Source organism: Poecilia formosa, unplaced genomic scaffold, assembly GCF_000485575.1.
Source record: "Poecilia formosa unplaced genomic scaffold, Poecilia_formosa-5.1.2 Scaffold217, whole genome shotgun sequence".
NCBI classification, from domain to species: Eukaryota; Metazoa; Chordata; class Actinopteri; order Cyprinodontiformes; family Poeciliidae; genus Poecilia; species Poecilia formosa.
The window spans coordinates 674,576-691,973 of NW_006800156.1; the positions used below are offsets into that span (position 1 = coordinate 674,576).

General features: G+C 41.3%; 2 protein-coding genes across 3 annotated transcripts in view; both read right to left on the reverse strand.

The window, feature by feature from the left end:
* Positions 1 to 5,937: 5,937 nt before the first annotated feature.
* Positions 5,938 to 9,002, reverse strand: LOC103149058 (zinc finger protein 250-like). The gene is made up of 6 exons (XM_007568074.2): positions 8,666 to 9,002; positions 8,370 to 8,442; positions 8,148 to 8,272; positions 7,711 to 7,955; positions 7,535 to 7,632; positions 5,938 to 7,252 (listed from the first exon to the last, which is right to left on the reverse strand). Exons 1-6 carry the CDS (start codon positions 8,886 to 8,888, stop codon positions 6,040 to 6,042), a joined length of 1,977 nt encoding a protein of 658 aa, XP_007568136.1. The 5' UTR covers positions 8,889 to 9,002; the 3' UTR covers positions 5,938 to 6,039.
* Positions 9,003 to 9,386: 384 nt separating this feature from the next.
* The window catches only part of LOC103149104 (Fc receptor-like A), an 18,352-nt gene continuing 10,340 nt past the window's right edge, over positions 9,387 to 17,398 (reverse strand). Inside the window, exons 5-11 of one of the 2 annotated variants that reach the window (XM_016679689.1) lie at positions 16,017 to 16,067; positions 14,508 to 14,543; positions 14,213 to 14,429; positions 10,736 to 10,767; positions 10,417 to 10,662; positions 9,657 to 9,827; positions 9,387 to 9,555 (exon numbers count right to left, since the gene is read on the reverse strand). In XM_016679689.1, the coding sequence (XP_016535175.1) occupies positions 9,443 to 9,555; positions 9,657 to 9,827; positions 10,417 to 10,662; positions 10,736 to 10,767; positions 14,213 to 14,429; positions 14,508 to 14,543; positions 16,017 to 16,067 (866 nt within the window). In that variant the 3' untranslated portion in view covers positions 9,387 to 9,442. Of the gene's footprint in view, positions 9,556 to 9,656; positions 9,828 to 10,416; positions 10,663 to 10,735; positions 10,768 to 12,411; positions 13,791 to 13,861; positions 14,108 to 14,180; positions 14,430 to 14,507; positions 14,544 to 16,016; positions 16,068 to 17,398 lie in introns of those variants that run through there. The other variant, XM_016679690.1, reaches the window with a different exon arrangement.

The window sequence follows — 17,398 nt, forward strand, 5'->3', positions numbered from 1 at the left end:
ATACAACATTCTGGAGTTAGAAGTTAAATATTTTGTATAAATACTAAATTTAAACACTGAATTGATCTTTTAGAGGTATAATTTTAGCTGTTAATATTCTGAACATGACTGATTATCTGCTTTGCTCAGATCCATACATTACATAACTCTGTATTTGAATGAGATATTTAAGGTATTTATTAGGAGTACAAATCTGTTCCACTTTATTCCTGAAGTTATCAAAATGAAAATATAATTGTTGTTTCTAGATTGAGATTTTTAATCAATTTACAGTCAGCAAAGCTAAAGTTTGATTGTAAAATAATTAGCGTAAGTAATTAGAAGTGAAACATTTATTCAAAACAGCAAAGACTAAGACAGACTGTAAAATATGTCTGTTTAAAAATAAAACTAAGGAAAGTTTTAACCCTGCATCCAGAGATGTATGAGGTTTATATGAACTACCTTGTTTATCCACTTCAGGTGCTTTATGGATCCAGAAGAGCCTGACCGTGTTCAGCCGGTTCTGACCCATTTAGAAATGGTTAAACACCCAGTTTGGTTCCAGATGTTTCCATTTGAATATTTAAGATCATCTAACATGGCTGCCACACCCCAGCTTGGGGTCTTTCTGCATGGAGTTAGGATGTTCTGCTACTTCCTGTTGTCTTCTTCGTCGTTTCCTCCAGTAGTAACATCCTGTTGTTGATCATGTGACTCGTGTGATGCGGAAAACATGTTTCCATTGCAGTTTAGCATCTATTTTAATGCTGCCGGAGAAAATTACCTCATCCTAACGCAACAACTTTTTATCAAAGAGCAAATTTATTTTTATAATTTCAATTTTTGCAATTATAGATTAATGGAGACACAGCTGCTGTCTGATTGGGTTATGACTGAATACAAAACATGGATCAAATCAAAATTTAAGAACATTTTTGTGTTCCAGAGAGCAAAATATGAGTGAATCAACGTTGAAATATGGTTAGAAATATTGACTCCATGTTGAAGCCTGACTTTTAAATTATATGGAAAGTGGTTGGAGACTCACATGTTGAGTCAACGTTAGGATGTCAACCATAACTGAAACTGTTGATTCAACCACCTTCTGCATTTGGTTGATTTTATATGGAATCAAAGTTAAGGAATCAATATTGATTCATGTCAGCCTTTTTGTTTAAAACATAATAAACTGCTACCCAATAATAAACTGACATTTCAATCATTAGAAATAGACCAACAACATTTATTCAGTGACATCTTCTCCACATCAGTTAATTGGCTAAAATCGAGTGATTTGTTTTATTTTTTTACCATAACCCAACATTGACTTTGGACCGGCGCCTTTACTGCTGTTGTGTTCTGCTTTGCAGCATTTGTCCTCCGTACACGTCATCCTCAGACTGTTGACATGACCGTTAACTGGTCCGTCCCGTCCAACAAGTCAGTTCATCTCCAGTCCAACTACTGCCAGGAATCCCATGTTTCCGTTTCCGCCACCGCCTTCCTCATCACCAGAGCCGTCCTCATCGTCCCTTTTGCCGTGTGGGTCCTGTACCTGGGTCACCGGCGGCGGTGGCAGCGGCAGCAGCCCATCAGCCACTCTGACGTCATCACCTACCACATGGTCGTCATGCAGCTGACCGAAGCACCGGGCCTGGTCTGCTACATTTTGGGATATGTCGTCCCAAGCCTCTCTGTGGTTGGTTTCTCTATGTTATCACTGACTGTTGTTGGGGAGATTCTGTTCCATGTGTTGACCTGTGTGGAGCGATACCTGGCTGTTATCCACCCGATTACCTACCTGAAGCTGAAAAACACGAGCGGACTCAGGATCAGAAACGTCTGCGTCGGCGTCGTCTGGCTCTTTGCTCTCGCCTGGGGGGCGCTGGTCGTCCTGTACTTCCCTGCCATCCCCTTTTTCCAACTTTTCTCCTTATCAAGCCTCAGTTTTGCCGTCGTTTCCTTCTGCAGCCTCTCGGTTCTCCGGGTTCTGGTCCGTCCGAGGCCTGGGGACGTGACTGGAGACCGGGTCGACCGCTCAAAGAAAAAGGCTTTCAGAACCATAATGACTATAACAGCAGCTCTGTGGATGTTGTTCTTTGGATACTTTGTTTGCTTTGCTTTGAAAGTTTCTACTTCGATGAGCTACAGTGATTGGTGTTTGGTTGCTTCATGTGTAGTTTGGTTCAGTTTGCCCAGCAGCTTGGCGGTTCCGCTGCTGTTTCTGTACAGAGCAGAAAATAACAAGCTCTGCTGTGCGAATAATGCATGAAGTTTATAAAAACAAGACTTTTATTTAACAGTAACTGTTGTAAAATGAGCAAAATAAGAATATGTAAACGAAACAGAGAAGTTTGTAAAGTCTGTTAATCTTGAAAGTATAGGAATTGTTTTTCATTCCTGATGTTCACCGACTTCCTCTGAAAGTTTCCATCATAAAAAGAAACAGGATTTTACTGGCTTGTAGAAAAGACAAGCCCAATATTTATCATGGATGCTTATTAATTAAAGTTACTTATGAGGTCAGACCTGGTGAGGTTTTGTATGTTTTTATATCTAAATGTGTTTAGCAGGGAGACATGAATGACAGAACCTGCAGATTCTGCAGGAAGATGAAATCTGACTCCATTGTCTTCTTGTTTTAAGGCAACAGTTCCACCATGATGGGACATAATATTCAAATTGTTTTATCGCTTTGCTTGTCAGTAGAAAAAAAAACATTGAAAGAATAAATTTGCCTTTTGCAACGTACCATAAAATGTGTCCTAAATTCTTGCATTATGCAAAGTTAGCAGCAACATTTACAGACACAGTCAGGAGTAAAAGTCCTAGTTCAAACCTTCATCCAGACATGAGCAACAAACCGAAGCTCCAGACTTTGTCCTGAGGTGAGCAGTTATTTTAGTGATCCTACCTTGTGACGTTTAACCTAATTTTAAATATTTATTGTCAGATTTGTTATGATTTTTATGGTGTTGACATGAAAGCTGAGTTAAGATGGCCTGAACTCTGAGGCTGTTTTAACAGGAACAAAGAGTTGATCTGTACCTTTAGTGGAGGAGTTGGAGTGTCTTGATGTTTAGATAATTTATAGCATCATCTACGGTGGGATGGACAGATTACTTCACATTTATCAGGTTCCTCTGCCTGGAGGTTTTCTTCCATTAATACCTTTAATCTGAAGTGGCGCAAGAATTTAAAAATTGTCGCATTCAAAGGAAAATTCAGCTCTTTTTTCTGTCATCTGCATCTGCTTTTCCTCTCCTCAAGGTCTTCCTACCCCTTTAAAGGAACATGTCGACTAATTCTTCTCTTGCCGACGGCTCCATGCCAAATACTCACCTGTTCACTCTCTACCTGCTGATGAACGACTGCTTCAAGTCAACGGCTAACTTCTACATCTTCTCTGTTTTGTGCATCATCATCTTCCTCCTCCTGCCGTTCTTCGTGTTCTTCCTCTGCCTGGCCTGCAGACGGCTGAGGCAGCAGCAGCACCGTTCTTCTGACCATTTCCTCCTCCACTCCGTCGCCTTGCAGCTGAATTTGTTCGTGGGGTTTTCGGTGCTGTGCTTTGGCAGCTATAACAACCTGCACCCGATGATGGTGACCGGGCTCTGCACCTGGCCCGTCTCCGCTCTGGGACAGTCTCTGCTGCAGCTGCTGACCTGCGTGGAGCGCTACGTCGCCGTGGTGAAGCCTGTGACCTACATGACACTGAGACCAGCAGCTGGAGTGAGGATGAGGAGGATCTGCTCGGCATGCGTTTGGCTGCTGAGCCTCCTCAATCTGACTGAGTTCAGTCTGGGCAGCCATAAGCTCAACCTCATCACCAGCATCTTCAGTTTTGGAGCGCATGTGGTTATCGTGTCGTTTTGCAGCGTTTCGGTCCTCTGCGCCCTGAAGCGGCCAGGACCGGGGGAACTGGGCAGAAAGAATCACATCGACCAATCAAAGAGAAGAGCTTTCTACGCTCTTACAGCCATAACAGTTCTTCTCCTGCTCAGGCTGGTGGCAAACTCAGTGAGCACCATCCTGTTCATGTCGACTCAGCAGAACAAAAGTGCCGAGTGTGCAATGTTTCTGTTTGACATTTGGTTTGAGCTTCCTAGCAGTCTGATTTTACCACTGATGTTTCTACAGCGGGCAGGAAAACTCCGATGCTGCAAACAAAGCAATGAGTCAGAATGAGGTTTTATTTTCTTCCACAAAAAATATATATATCTGTAAGATATATCTCTATTATATCTTATAAAGATATAAAAGTTTGGCCAGTGCAACAGGGGAACTGTCAGAGCACATTTTAAACTCCTAACCTGCAGCGACACAATATTTATGCATTTTAACTCATCTAGTTAAAGTACTGAAGCTTTGGAGAAAGCAAAGGTGAGGCTTCATCATTATCATCATCTTTTGAGTACAAAGGAAGTGGAAACAACTAGTTTAGGTCAGGGTGAGTAATAGTTAGTAATAGTCAGTCTGGATGAAGAAACGGTGATGAAATTCAACACAGTCGCATCAAACTGTAGATGTCAAACTAACCTGAGACCATCAGTAGCTGCATTTCCATTCACCATGGTTTTGTTCCACCAATAAAAAAAAATGTTTTTTCATAAAAGGTTTTTGTTCTACAGCCTCCTGGTTTTTCTGTTGCAGTGAAATGAGTTACATTTGATTTTTGGCACCAGATGTTTATCCTAAAAACTTAGACATTGTTTTATTTTGTCATTAAGCTACAATGTGATTATTAATTATGTTGAAGTTTAGATCAACCAAATGAATTTGGTCATGAGAAAGAATTCATAAAAAAAACAAAAACAATTCCAGGTGTAAAAGAGCCACTGCTGTCATCACACAGAGCAGCAGGTGTGCTGATCTCTGGACCAGGATTTGAATACACACCTTGTTCTTCTGGGATCATTTAAGGTCTGAAAGATGTTTGTTTTAATATGCAGACAAAATGCAGCTGATTCAACAGTGAAATTATTCGTGACTGAACTTTGAATACCTGAAGTGCATCAACCTCTGGAAGAACACTGGATCTCAGTGTGTGCATTATTAAAGCTGTAGTGTGTTCTTTATTACATACAGCATGATATTTTAAACTATTGTACATTTATAGTTGGAACTGATGCTAAAAGTGATCATTTCTGGGATGTTTTGCTGTTTCTGCTGCTCTGCCTGGTTTCAGGTTAAAACAGTGATGAGGAAAATTTGTTTGCCTCCAACAAATGAAATTGTCTCATTTGTTTGTCACAAACACACAGATACAGTGATAAAATACTTTTATTATCAGGTTTTCTTAATTTGTTCATCTTTATGGACTGTATGGTGATGAACATTTGCACCAGAATGAATTCTTATTTTTCAGTTTTTACTTCTCCACTTTAAATCTTTGCCTCATAACTGAAGTTACACACATCAGAGTGACCAGTTAGTTACCCGCCTTCCTAGAGAAATGCAAAGACAAAAGACACAACAGCTTCCCTTCAGACTTCAGTTAGCATGCTAATCATGCTAATCATGCTAATGTTTATTTCAAAATCACTGGAAAAACACTCCAGCACCGTTTGACTGAAAGTGTTGGAAGAAAAAAAACCTTTTTCTCGCAATAGACAAGAATATGTTAAAGTTATTGAACACTGACTTCCCCTCATAGTTAGAGGACTTTAGCATCGAGTAAAAATCCTACTAGTGAAGCTGGTTATAGAAATAAACCAGAAAAATGTAAATCAATTTCAGTTTCCAATTTCTTCTGCATTTTGTGAGAATATTTAAATAAAGAGCTGCCTCATTATTTGGGATAAAGAGGCAGCTCATTGTAAAGATTATACATAAAGACCTGTTTTACTGGATTTTAAATCTTTATCATTGATATTTCTTGTTTCTCTATAAATTATTGAAATTACTTTATTGCCAAGAATTGTTTATGATGAGGAAGAAAAACCCAACAAGGACTTCCTGCTAAATTTTATTGGTGATATTTCAGCTTTAAAGCCAGAAACAGTTTAAGAGTCATGATGATAAATACTGAAGAGTCCTGTGTGCAGATCAAAGTTTCTACGATGCCGCCTGTGCAGCCTTGTGGCTCTTCATGTGCGTCTTCAGGCAGTGGCTCTGAGTGAAGGCCTTCTCGCACAGGGAGCACTTGTACGGTCTCTCTCCGTTGTGCGTCCTCATGTGGACGGTGAGGTAAGCTCTCCTGGCACACGTTTTCCCGCAGATCCCACACACGTAGGGTTTGGCTCCTGTGTGGATCGCCACGTGGTCGTCCAGGTGAGTCTTCCGTTTAAAGGACCAGCCGCAGTGAGGACAGCGGTACGGCGTCTCCCCGGTGTGGACCCGCATGTGTATGGTCAGCGGCCCCCTGGTGGTGAAGCCCTTCCCGCAGCGGTCGCAGCGGTACGGCTTCTCGTTGGTGTGCGTCCTCATGTGGATGACGAGCTGCTTGCTGGTCAGGAACATCTTGCAGCAGACGTCGCAGAGGTACGGTCTCTCTCTGTTCATGTGAATCTTCTCGTGTTGCTTCAGAGTGGTGGCCAGCTTGAAGCCCCTCTCACAGACCTGGCATCTGTGGGGTCTTTCTCCAGAGTGTGTCATCTTGTGGCGGGACAAAGATCTGTTGCTGCTCAGGAATTTGCCACAGACTCCACAGAGGTACGTTTTACATTTCCTGTGCGTCCTGTGATGAGCGTTTAGCTGCGTCTCCACCTCAAACAGCTTGTGGCAGGTGGGGCATTCATGACAGAGTTTGTGGTTGTTCTCCGGAGGCAACCCAGACGTAAACGAGCTAACCTCAGGCTGGACAGGCTGCTGTCCTGAATGGACCTTCAGGTGCTCATTCAGACTGAGGACACTGAGAAAAGACTCTCCACAGCTGGGACAGTCATCCGTTCTGTGCTCACTATGAAAATGATCCTCTGATGCCTCACCTGACTCTCCACAGACTCCACAAACACTTCCTGCTTCCTCCAGGTGTCTCCAGGCGTGTTTAATGAGAGCAACCTCAGATTTCTGGGCAGCTTCACAAACCTTACAGGAAAAAGCAGACGCCCTCTCAGTTTCTGTCCAATGAGACGGATTGACGTCTTCTTTCTCACTAATGAGCTCGGCGTCTTTCTTTTCCCGATCATCACTAACATCTAGCTTCCAGCTGCTGTCGCTTCCGTTTGTCTCTCCTTCATTCCCATCATCTCTGTCCATCGGAGCAGCAGGGGGCGCCATGGAGTCGTCACCTGACACTGACATCATCAGACAGTCGTCTTCTGTTTCCCTATGATGTTGTGATGATGATGTCCATCCAAGAAAACCAATTAAACCAAGAAAAAGAATAAATTGTTTGTTTAATTAAATATTTCTGTAGAAATGTTGATGATAATCAGCTTTATTTATTCATTAATCCTAAAGTATTTAGTCCCAAAACAATAGTTTTACAGAATTATGCCTTTTCAAGCAATAAAACATCCAAATTGTTGTTTTTATGAATTACTGAGGTTTTTTGTTACATAATCAAATGAATAAAAGCTAGAATTTATCAACCTTCTGGACGTCCTACCTCGTCTCCTTTGGTTGTCTAGTTTCCTCACAGACCAACATGGCAGAACTTTTCTCCATCTGAAGAGAAGGAATTTCTTCCTGAGTTTCCTTCTTTGTCTGGAAAAGAAAAAAAACATCAGAACCTGAAAACTAAAAGCTGCTGAGCAACAAAACGAGCCAGAAGTTCTGCTTCACCTCCAGTCTAATGTAGACTGCAGGCTCTCTAAGTCGTGTGGGTTTGACGTTTCTGACGATCTCCTCAGGCGTCACCGTCTTCAGAGTCAGACGCTGAAGTCTCCGCCTCTTATCCAACGTTAAGATGTGAAACGGTTTGTCGTCTGCAGCCAGCTGGGGGACAGCAGACCTGAGCAGGCTCAGAAAGTCCAACTCCTGCAGGCCTGGAGGACACGTCAGGGACACCAGAGGACATTTCTTCACCACTGGAAGCAGAGAAACACAGACAGACAGAATAAAGTCACTGCTGCGTTTACATCAGCATGAATCCAGACACATTATGAAAAAATCAGACAGAGTCACAAGAAACGAGGAAAAATGAAAATGAATTACAGCTTGAACGTCTGTGGACGTTTTTTTTCTCTGGGATAAATAAACAGGTCAGTGGGGGAAGGTACCATTTCTGGACAGGATGCTGATGTTGGAGTCCTTCAGGACGCGGATGCTGAGGTGTATGGCGCTCTGTGCGTCACTGATCTGAGGTCTGCCAGGTTTCCTTCGATCAGACTGAGGCGATGAAGAGCTGAAAGAGGAACAGCAGCAGTACCAAGTTAATGGAAAAGATTCAAACCAGTCTGTGTGTAATAGATCAGCTACTGAATCAGATCAGCTGCAGGAACCTTGATGAAGCAGTCTGGGTCTGACAATCCTCCTCTTCCTCAGCTGATCCATCGCTTCTGCTGGATGGTAAATCTGGAAATACATCAAATTATTTAAGAAATATGGTAAATGTGTATTTATTAGCATTGCAAAAAGAGCCGAATTAAAGAAAATTATGTAGCGTTTTAATATAATCTTTAGTTTTGTTTCTTACTGTATCAAAACGGAGTGTTTTGTAGAAAAAAGCTTAAAAACTTTGAATATTGAACAGAGTTCTTCATGTGGCACAGTGCTCTGTTAGATTTAAGACACGAACCATTTGTTCCGACAGTGAGCTGGTTCTGAAGCAGGTCCAGCTGCTTCCTCTGCCGGCGGATCTCCAGACGGAACCCCGAGGCCTCCTCCTCATATCCGGATACCACCGTCTCCACCGCCGCCAGGATCTCCCGGGACACCGCGGCGAGCCTCTCGGTGACAAACCCCCGCAGAAAGTCCGCTTGGGTCCGCTCAACGGGACTCTCCACCGGGTCCTCCTTCATCTCTGAGCCCGATATGGTTCACTGTTCCAGGAGAAACGTCATCCACTGCCCGCTGTGTTTACTGCAGCTGCTTCTTCTGGCCAAGCACAAGTGGAGCTTAATGCTGTTACGGTGCGCTGTCGCCCCCTGCTGGCACTTACTCAGTGTTTCACACGATAAAATACTTTTTAGTGACCAAAAGTGGAGGAAATCTTTAGGAATCTAAACTGAAAATGTGTTTTTGGATTCTCAGTATTACACTAAAAAACCAAATATAGCCGTGTTTTATGTAAAATATAAATGAATGTGTTTTTGATTTCTCAATATAAAAACGCAAAAAACCCCAACTAAAAATAAATAAATAAATACATACATACATACATACATTTATTTATGTCATCTATTTATTGAAACCATTTTCTAAAGAAGCAGCTGCTAGTGAGCTTACTTCCAATTTTAATTCAGAAAATCCAATCCAGTTAGTTTGTTGGGAAATTATTTTATTTAGAGATTTCTTGGTTGGAGTTTTGTAAAGCAGTTATTTGACATTTCTGCTGTTTGGAAACCAGTTTATGTCAGAAGTGATGCTCTGTGGTCACACCAGTGATGACGTTTTCATACACATCGTCCAATTCCTGCGTAGCGTTGAAGGATGGAGTCATTTCCTCTGACACAGGCGGGTTGTTTGCTGAATTTAGAGAAATATTTTACAAGAAAACATAAAATCAATCAATTAATTGATGAACTGACTGACAGATTTTCAGATCAGTGAGTTATTTAAAGTGTTACCTTTGTTTCTCTGGCGAAATAAAGACACCATGAGGACAGTGGGTATAATGTACGGACAAATCACCACCAGGAGGAAGAGCAGTCTGACGTGGTGGTAGAAGGGAGGAGGAGGCGGGGCTTCAGCGATGGGCGTGGCTTCAGCGGTGGGCGTGGCTGTGGTTGGATGTTTTCCTGCAGGTAAAAATATCACCATGTTGTGACGGAACAACATGAGACAGATAATCTGTGAAAAATGAAGCTAATCCACCTCCTGCCTCTGCTAATGCTGCCATTTCCGGTCAAAAATAACCCATCAAAGCCATAACAGAGATCTTAGCGCTGTCAATCACACTTGTGAAAGTGTTACTGGCAGAAAAACAACTTACTGCCCCAGGAAAACTGTTTATTCTCCATTACTGGTGATCATGCTAACTAGCCTGAACATTCATGGCATGCTCTGCTGTGAGGGAGCAGATGTTCAGCAGGAGGTGTGAGCAGCACCCACATGAGGATGATTGACCATACTAAGGCCCTAACAGAATAACTGATGGAGCAGCAGCTTATGGCTGTACCACAGCCATCAGATCTGATAGACGAACCACAGGTTTGATGAAGCAAAGCTGTGGAAGCAGCTGCTGTTTGTTTTTAGAATATTTGAGGTCAGAAATGAGGAATACTGAAGCTGATTTACATTTAATACCAGAAACATCACTGGAAGAAGAGAATAAGTGATACTAATGATTGTAAATGAATCAAATAAACTTTAGGAGAAGTTTCTGACCTTCCACAGAGATCCTGCTGGATGGAGACTCTCCCTGACCGCTGATGCTGCACTTATAGAGGCCTTCATCAGAGCTGGAGACATGGAGGAGGGTCATGTGACCTGATGGTCCATCACCAATGAAGGAGCCATCTTTATAGAAAGCAGCTGGGAGGTTGTGGGCTGGACTCTTTGCTCTGCAGCTCAGAGTGACGTCATCTCCCTCCATCACAGGGAGGACAGGACTCTGCAGGATCACTGATCCACCTCAACACAGAGACAAACTACAGCATTTCATCCATTTCCACACAGCAACACTAACTCCACAGTCTGATCTTACCAGAGACAGAGAGCTGGATGCTGCTGCTGCTGCTGGAGGATCCAGACATGGACTCACACCAGTACAGGCCAGAGTCATGTGGGAACAAGTAGCTGATTTTGCAGGTAGAACCAACTGATTTCCCCCACCAAACACATTCAGTCCTGGTTCCTCTGGTTGTGTTTCTCCTCACAGTCCCTCCATCAGAGCTGTTTCCATCCTCACAGGTCAGAGTCACAGATTCAAATTCAAAGAACTGAGATCTGCTGGGACTCACAGTCAGAGCAGCTGAAATAATAAAACATTCATCATTTCATCAGCTCCCCAGGATAAAATCTAGATCTAGAGTTACCAGAATCAGGTTGTAACCTTGGTTTGTTGAGCGGCTCAGCAGAGAGATCAGAGCTGCAGAGAAATGAGTCTCAGGTTAGTTGGAGCTTTAATCAGCTCTGCTGTGGGAAGCAGCAGTGATCGTCTCTCCACATTTCCACACCAACACATCCAGCAGATGGACTCACCCAGCAGCCTGTGGACAGATGTTCCCTCCATCCTGCAGCTGGATCCACTGAGACCAGCAGCAGTTTGACACTCACTGAAAACATCCTCTTCCTCTTCCTGGATCTCTGCATGTCAGAGGATCTCAGAGTTTTTCTCTGCAGATCAAAACAGGAAACAATAAAAGACGAGAGCAGAGGAGAGGAACCCACAAACTCAGCATCACATGGAGACTAAATGAATCTGTATTCCTTAATAACATCCTATTAAATTTCTTGAACAATTAAAAACTTTCAACTATAGCAGCAACTGTTGCTCAACATATTTTGTGAAATATGAATATTTGTGGTGTTCTTCTGAACTTCACCAGTGAAACTTTCTGCTTCCTCATTTTGTCAGGTATTTATTTCTGCAGCAGCAGGTGTGCATATTATTTTTTATTACTTAGTTACTTTCTGATCTATTTATGTTTTTGCACATTTCCTGTGCAGCTAATCAGAAAGTCTAAACCAAAGTAATATTTATGCAATTCTTACATGGGAACATGTTTCAGAACAGTTTAAATGTCTTTCTGTGGGTTTTTGGAAATATTTGTTACTATAAAGAACTGCTTTGAGAACTAAATGTTGTTTTTGGGTTTGCTTTAAAATCCCAGCCGATTGGTTTGGTTGTGAAATGATAAGTTTCTGATTAAAGGGAAACGGCCTTGAAACTGCAGAAAGAAGAACTAGAAACCAAAAATCAGATTTATTTTGGCACATGGTGAGAATGTATCATGTTAAAATCTCTAAAGTTTCATCTGATGCTTTGATATTTGATGTAAGACTTAAAGATTTTCTGTTTAATTCCAGATGTTATTACTTCAAATTGTTTTTATTTTTGTTTGGACGGTAAATCTGGAGAAAGACTAAAAATGTTAAAATCAAATACACAAATTTTAAAATCAAATATTAACAGAAGAACATTGTTATGGAGAAAGTTTATAGAATGATAGCTTATTATTGTAACACTTTATTTTGTTTCAACTTGTAAAGAAATATTTTGACAAAAACAGTGAAAAACTAAATTTGGTAGCAGAGTTTGAAAAATGTTTGAGTCTGTTATTGTTCATAAATATTTGTTTTAAAATAATAGATAAGTTCAGTACTGGTGTTATAAGAACAACAATATTCTGCATGTGTGGAATAAATACAGACAACTTATTTCTAATATATGAGTTTATTAACAGATGAATATTAAAATACTTTATTCAACAAACATGCACATCAGGTTCTGATCATATAATATTCCTGCCGTTGTTTCCTTCCCATCGGTATCTGCAGCTTTTCTTTTTTGTGACCCGGTTTTAAGCCAGTTTTCCATCATTATTTTTTAACACAATCCTTTGGTAAGCTAGCTGTGGCGTCACACTTTGAGCTGACGTCACGGGAGAGAAACGGTGGTTTACATGCAGTACCTCGCGGACCACTAGGGGCGCCCGCGGACCAAACTGTGGTCCGGGAACCACAGTTTGAGAAAGACTGGTTTAAACCAATTAAATGTAAATTAATTCAGAATTAGTTTAGAGAAATTGACAAAGTTGGTAAATATGCTGAGACCATTTCACAAAGCAAAATCCAGAACTTTATTTTGAAAAAGTAATTATTTTTAAACTTTTAATTTAATGTCTATATCTTTTATAAATCAATAAGCTTTATGAAGAGTTGATGCTTAATTAACATGGAAATGTAATATTTTCCTGTTTATTTTCAAAACTCAGAAAATAACAGTAATTGCTGAAGAGCATTGTTGTTCGCTGCAGCTGTTTTTAATGCTTTAGCCTTTAGCCACGGTTAGCTTAGATCTAAACTGGGACATTTTGGATGTATGTGGTATGAAAGTGAAGGAAAATATCCATAACAGAGATTACCTAAGTTCGACCAGACTATCAGTGGTAAAAACACTCCTTGGAATGAAGTTTTAACCGTACAAACTGTTAGCTTTAGCTGCAGCATGTTAGACCTGCTCCATTCTGAACAGGAGTTTTGAAATAATGCAGAAAAATATACAAAATCACTTAAACTGATTGTCCTAAGTTGTTATTTCTGCCCAGGAGACACCAGCCTCTGACGGATCGGTGGGTTCAGCCGTTCAGACGTCTCAGTCAGTGTCAGGAACCACTGATGTCCCGAAACGGTGCAGCTCTGTTTCTCAGCTCATCAGAGGCGTTTTGAAGGCATGAGGCCAGAATCGATGAGGCTGCATCTCTCCGCTCTGGACCATTTCCCTTCTTTCCCTCTGAGGAACCAATCAGCCTCAGATTTGTGACAGCAGTCTCAGGGAACCTGCAATTAAAAGGTTCCTTCTGCAGAGTTCTGAGTAAAACCAGGATTAAAGTTTATTCCTTTGTTTGTTCAGAGGTTTGTGTGCCTGGGCAGAACTAACGAATAAATGAATTAATATTTCAAACCAACATCATTATACATGATAATATCTGTTTCAGTTACAGGAGAAACTTCTCAGTAACATCTTCAGCTTTGTCTTCCAGCTTCTGCCCAGGCTGAGAGGCCAGACGCTCAGTTAGAGACCGGGCTGCTGGGAGCTGAATAAAGAGAGGAACGTGTTAACTGATGGATTGATTAATGGTTGATCCATCTGGTATTGGTTCCTGACCTGAGACAGAGATCCTGCTGGATGGAGACTCTCCCTGACCGCTGATGCTGCACTTATAGTGGCCTTCATTAGAGCTCTTCACCTTGGTGAGAACGAAGTTACCTGCATCTCCGTCACCAATGGAGGAGCCATCTTTATAGAAAGTAGCTGGGAGGTTTTGGGGGTGATTCTTTGCTCTGCAGCTCAGAGTGACGTCATCTCCCTCCTTCACAGGGAGGACAGGACTCTGCAGGATCACTGATCCACCTCAACACAGAGACAAACTACAGCATTTCATCCATTTCCACACAGCAACACTAACTCCACAGTCTGATCTTACCAGTGATGTTGAGATGGATGATGCTGCTGCTGATGGATCCAGATGTGGACTCACACCAGTACTGACCAGCGTCAAATGATAACAAGGTGATTTTACATGTAGAGCCGTCTGCTGTTCCCCATGCATCTCCACACTGCTTCTTGGTTCCTCTGGTTGTGTTACTCCATACGGTCCGATCGTCCTCACAGGTCAGAGTCACAGATTCAAATTCAAAGAACTGAGATCTGCTGGGATTCACAGTCAGAGGACCTGTGAGGAAGAACGCAGGTTAAATATGTTCCACTTCCTGCAGGAGTCCGACTGAAACAGACAGAATCAGGTTCTAACCTTGGTTTGCCGAGTTTCCAGACAGAGACATCCGACCTGTAGAGAAACGACTCTCAGGTTATTTCTAAGCTTAGCAGCAGAAGGTCAGTGAGAATCATTTCCTCTTCCACGTCAGAAATCCTAAGCACATCTGACCTCCTGCCACGGCTACAACCTCATCATGTCCACAGTGTTTTGGAGAATTATTAATAAGGAACCTGTTTGGTTCTGGTAGCTGCTCTTCACAACATGCCACCATCACCTCAAGTCAACTTTCTCTGAGCTCAGGTTCGAACCAGAACCAGGCGATTCTACTCAACAGACACGTACTTAGCAACACGCTGGTTCATCCTGTCACTGGGAGAAAGAAGCATCAGTGCAGGCGATGACATTTCTGATGAGCTGTCTGCGTTTTCAGACCTGCTGGTGTTGAAGGAGACGGGATCATGAGCAGCAGCTGATTATCCGTGTGTTTGGGATCATTGTTCTCCTGCTGGTCCAGCAAGCAGAACCTGCAGAACTTTTCTTATAGTTTACATTGTGTTTGGATAAAAGACTTCTTGTTATTTACAGCATAATGTGATTTTATAATGTGAAGCTGTCTGAACTGCCTTATTGCTGATATGTACTATAACATAAACCTAGATTGATTCTACATATGTTTCCAGTGAGTCATTTGCTCCACGCTGATGAAGGCAGACTCCATCTTGTTTGTAGGGATGATGTCACTCCCAGAGGATCCTGGGATTGTTTCATTTCCAGAACCTCAATGTTCACCTCCAGCTAATTAATCTTTATTTCTATCACTTCATTTCTTGCAGAAGTTTGCCGAGAGCCTCAGTGTTGAACAGAGTCATCTAGGTTCAGCTTGGAAGTAGAAAAATGAAGTAAAAAAAAGTAAAAATCCAAAATTTCTTTAATCTGGAGTATTAAAGAAATTTTGGATTCTTTAATACCAAGTTAAAGCAGCAAACTACAAGCAAATCATGGCCTCCAGCGCAATGAACCCTGGGAGATGCGGTTCAGTTGGTTTGTTTGTGTAAATAGATTTGATTGGGGTAAAAAGTTACTGGAAAAAAGAACATGACTTTCATCTTTATCCTCTTGTGCTTCCTTCTCTACAGCGACACTGAAACTGATGGTTCTGGTGCAAAAAACAGGATATTCACATGAACTAAAACAGCCAGGAGAGCAAATAATACAACAAGGCAACATATCCAAGCTACATCTGAAAATATCTGCTAGAGCAAAGGGACTGAGGAAACGGCTTCAGGTTTCAGAGTAACATCACAACCAAACATAAATACATCAGTGAACATGAAGGGCAGCAGAGTCTGCAGACGGTCCAGTCAAAGTTTTCTTTTCATGAAGTACAATGAGGAGAAAATATTCTGACACCATTATCTTTATGACCGATAAAAACAAAGGTAGAACTTCTGATCAGTAATAACAGCTGCAATAAAACTGATCAGCAGAAAAATGATCACAGTGATTATTGTCTTCATGTTAAACTGAAGGGAAGCTGCTGACCTGAGGCAGAGGAGGATGAAGAAGGGGAGGGTGGAGGGATGGTTGATTCCCCTAGAATAGAAGATATATGAAGATAGATGGTTTAAATATCACCAGAGTCTGGATTACCAGTGAGATACACTGTTAGAGGATGACCTCTGACCTATGACAGAGACCCTGCTGGATGGAGACTCTCCCTGACCGCTGATGCTGCACTTATAGAGGCCATCATCAGAGCTCTTCGCTGATTTGAGAGTGAAACTGCCTGATGGTCCATCACCAATGGAGGAGCCATCTTTATAGAAAGCAGCTGGGAGGTTGTGGGCTGNGCATTTCATCCACACTCTAAAAAGTGTATTTAGGCTGCAGTTCATCTTATGGACTTATTTACATTAATTTCACTTAATTCTTTTGCTTTTGCTATGACAACTTACTTTTTGTGTTCATTTAACTCAAAACTTACAAATCTTTAACCTGAAGGAACTTTTCACTTTGACTTTACTTAAAACAATTGAGTTCAACGCCAGTTTTGTATGCTAAGTCTGACCAACTCAATTTATTATGATCATCCAACTCAATTTGCTAAGATTTTATAACTTAATTCATAAGGGGGTTTAACATGACAAATTTAAGTCATTCTTACTCAAATCATTTATTTTGTTCTAATAAACATTTAAAATCTCTTTGATTTAATTCTACAGAAAGTCAACTCAAACTTTTAAGTAGTTCCAAACTAAATTTTAATAATCTTTTTACAGTGTCATCTAAATACACAAATATTTTCCTTAAATGACCTTTTTACTTTGACTTTACTTGAAATAATTCAGTTTGTGTCCCATGTCTGACACCATGACTCAAGCTTACAGGGACACATTCCCAGTAAGCGACTGTGGCTCTGTGGATAGAGCAGTCGCCTTGTAATCAGAAGGTTGACGGTTCGACTCCAGCTTCCTCCTGCCGTATGTTAATGTGTCCCCTGGGTACTTAATGCCAAGTTGCCTCTGAGCATTAAATACATGAGTGAATATGTGCTTTCAGTGGTCAAAAGTGGTATTTAAGTTTATTTACCATTTTTGAAGTAAACTAAATTATTTGAGTAAGACTGACTTAACAAATTGAGTTGGATGATTATAATATATTGAATTGGTTAAACTTAATAAATTAAGTTGGATAAACTTAATTGAATTGCTTGTTACCTACAGAAGCAATTCAATTAAGTCGGTTCAACTTTTTTCTTTTTAGAGTGCATTTCCACACAGCAACACTAACTCCACAGTCTGATCTTACCAGAGACAGAGAGATGGATGCTGCTGCTGCTGATGGATCCAGATGTGGACTCACACCAGTACTGACCAGCGTCAAATGATAACAAGGTGATTTTACATGTAGAGCCGTCTGCTGTT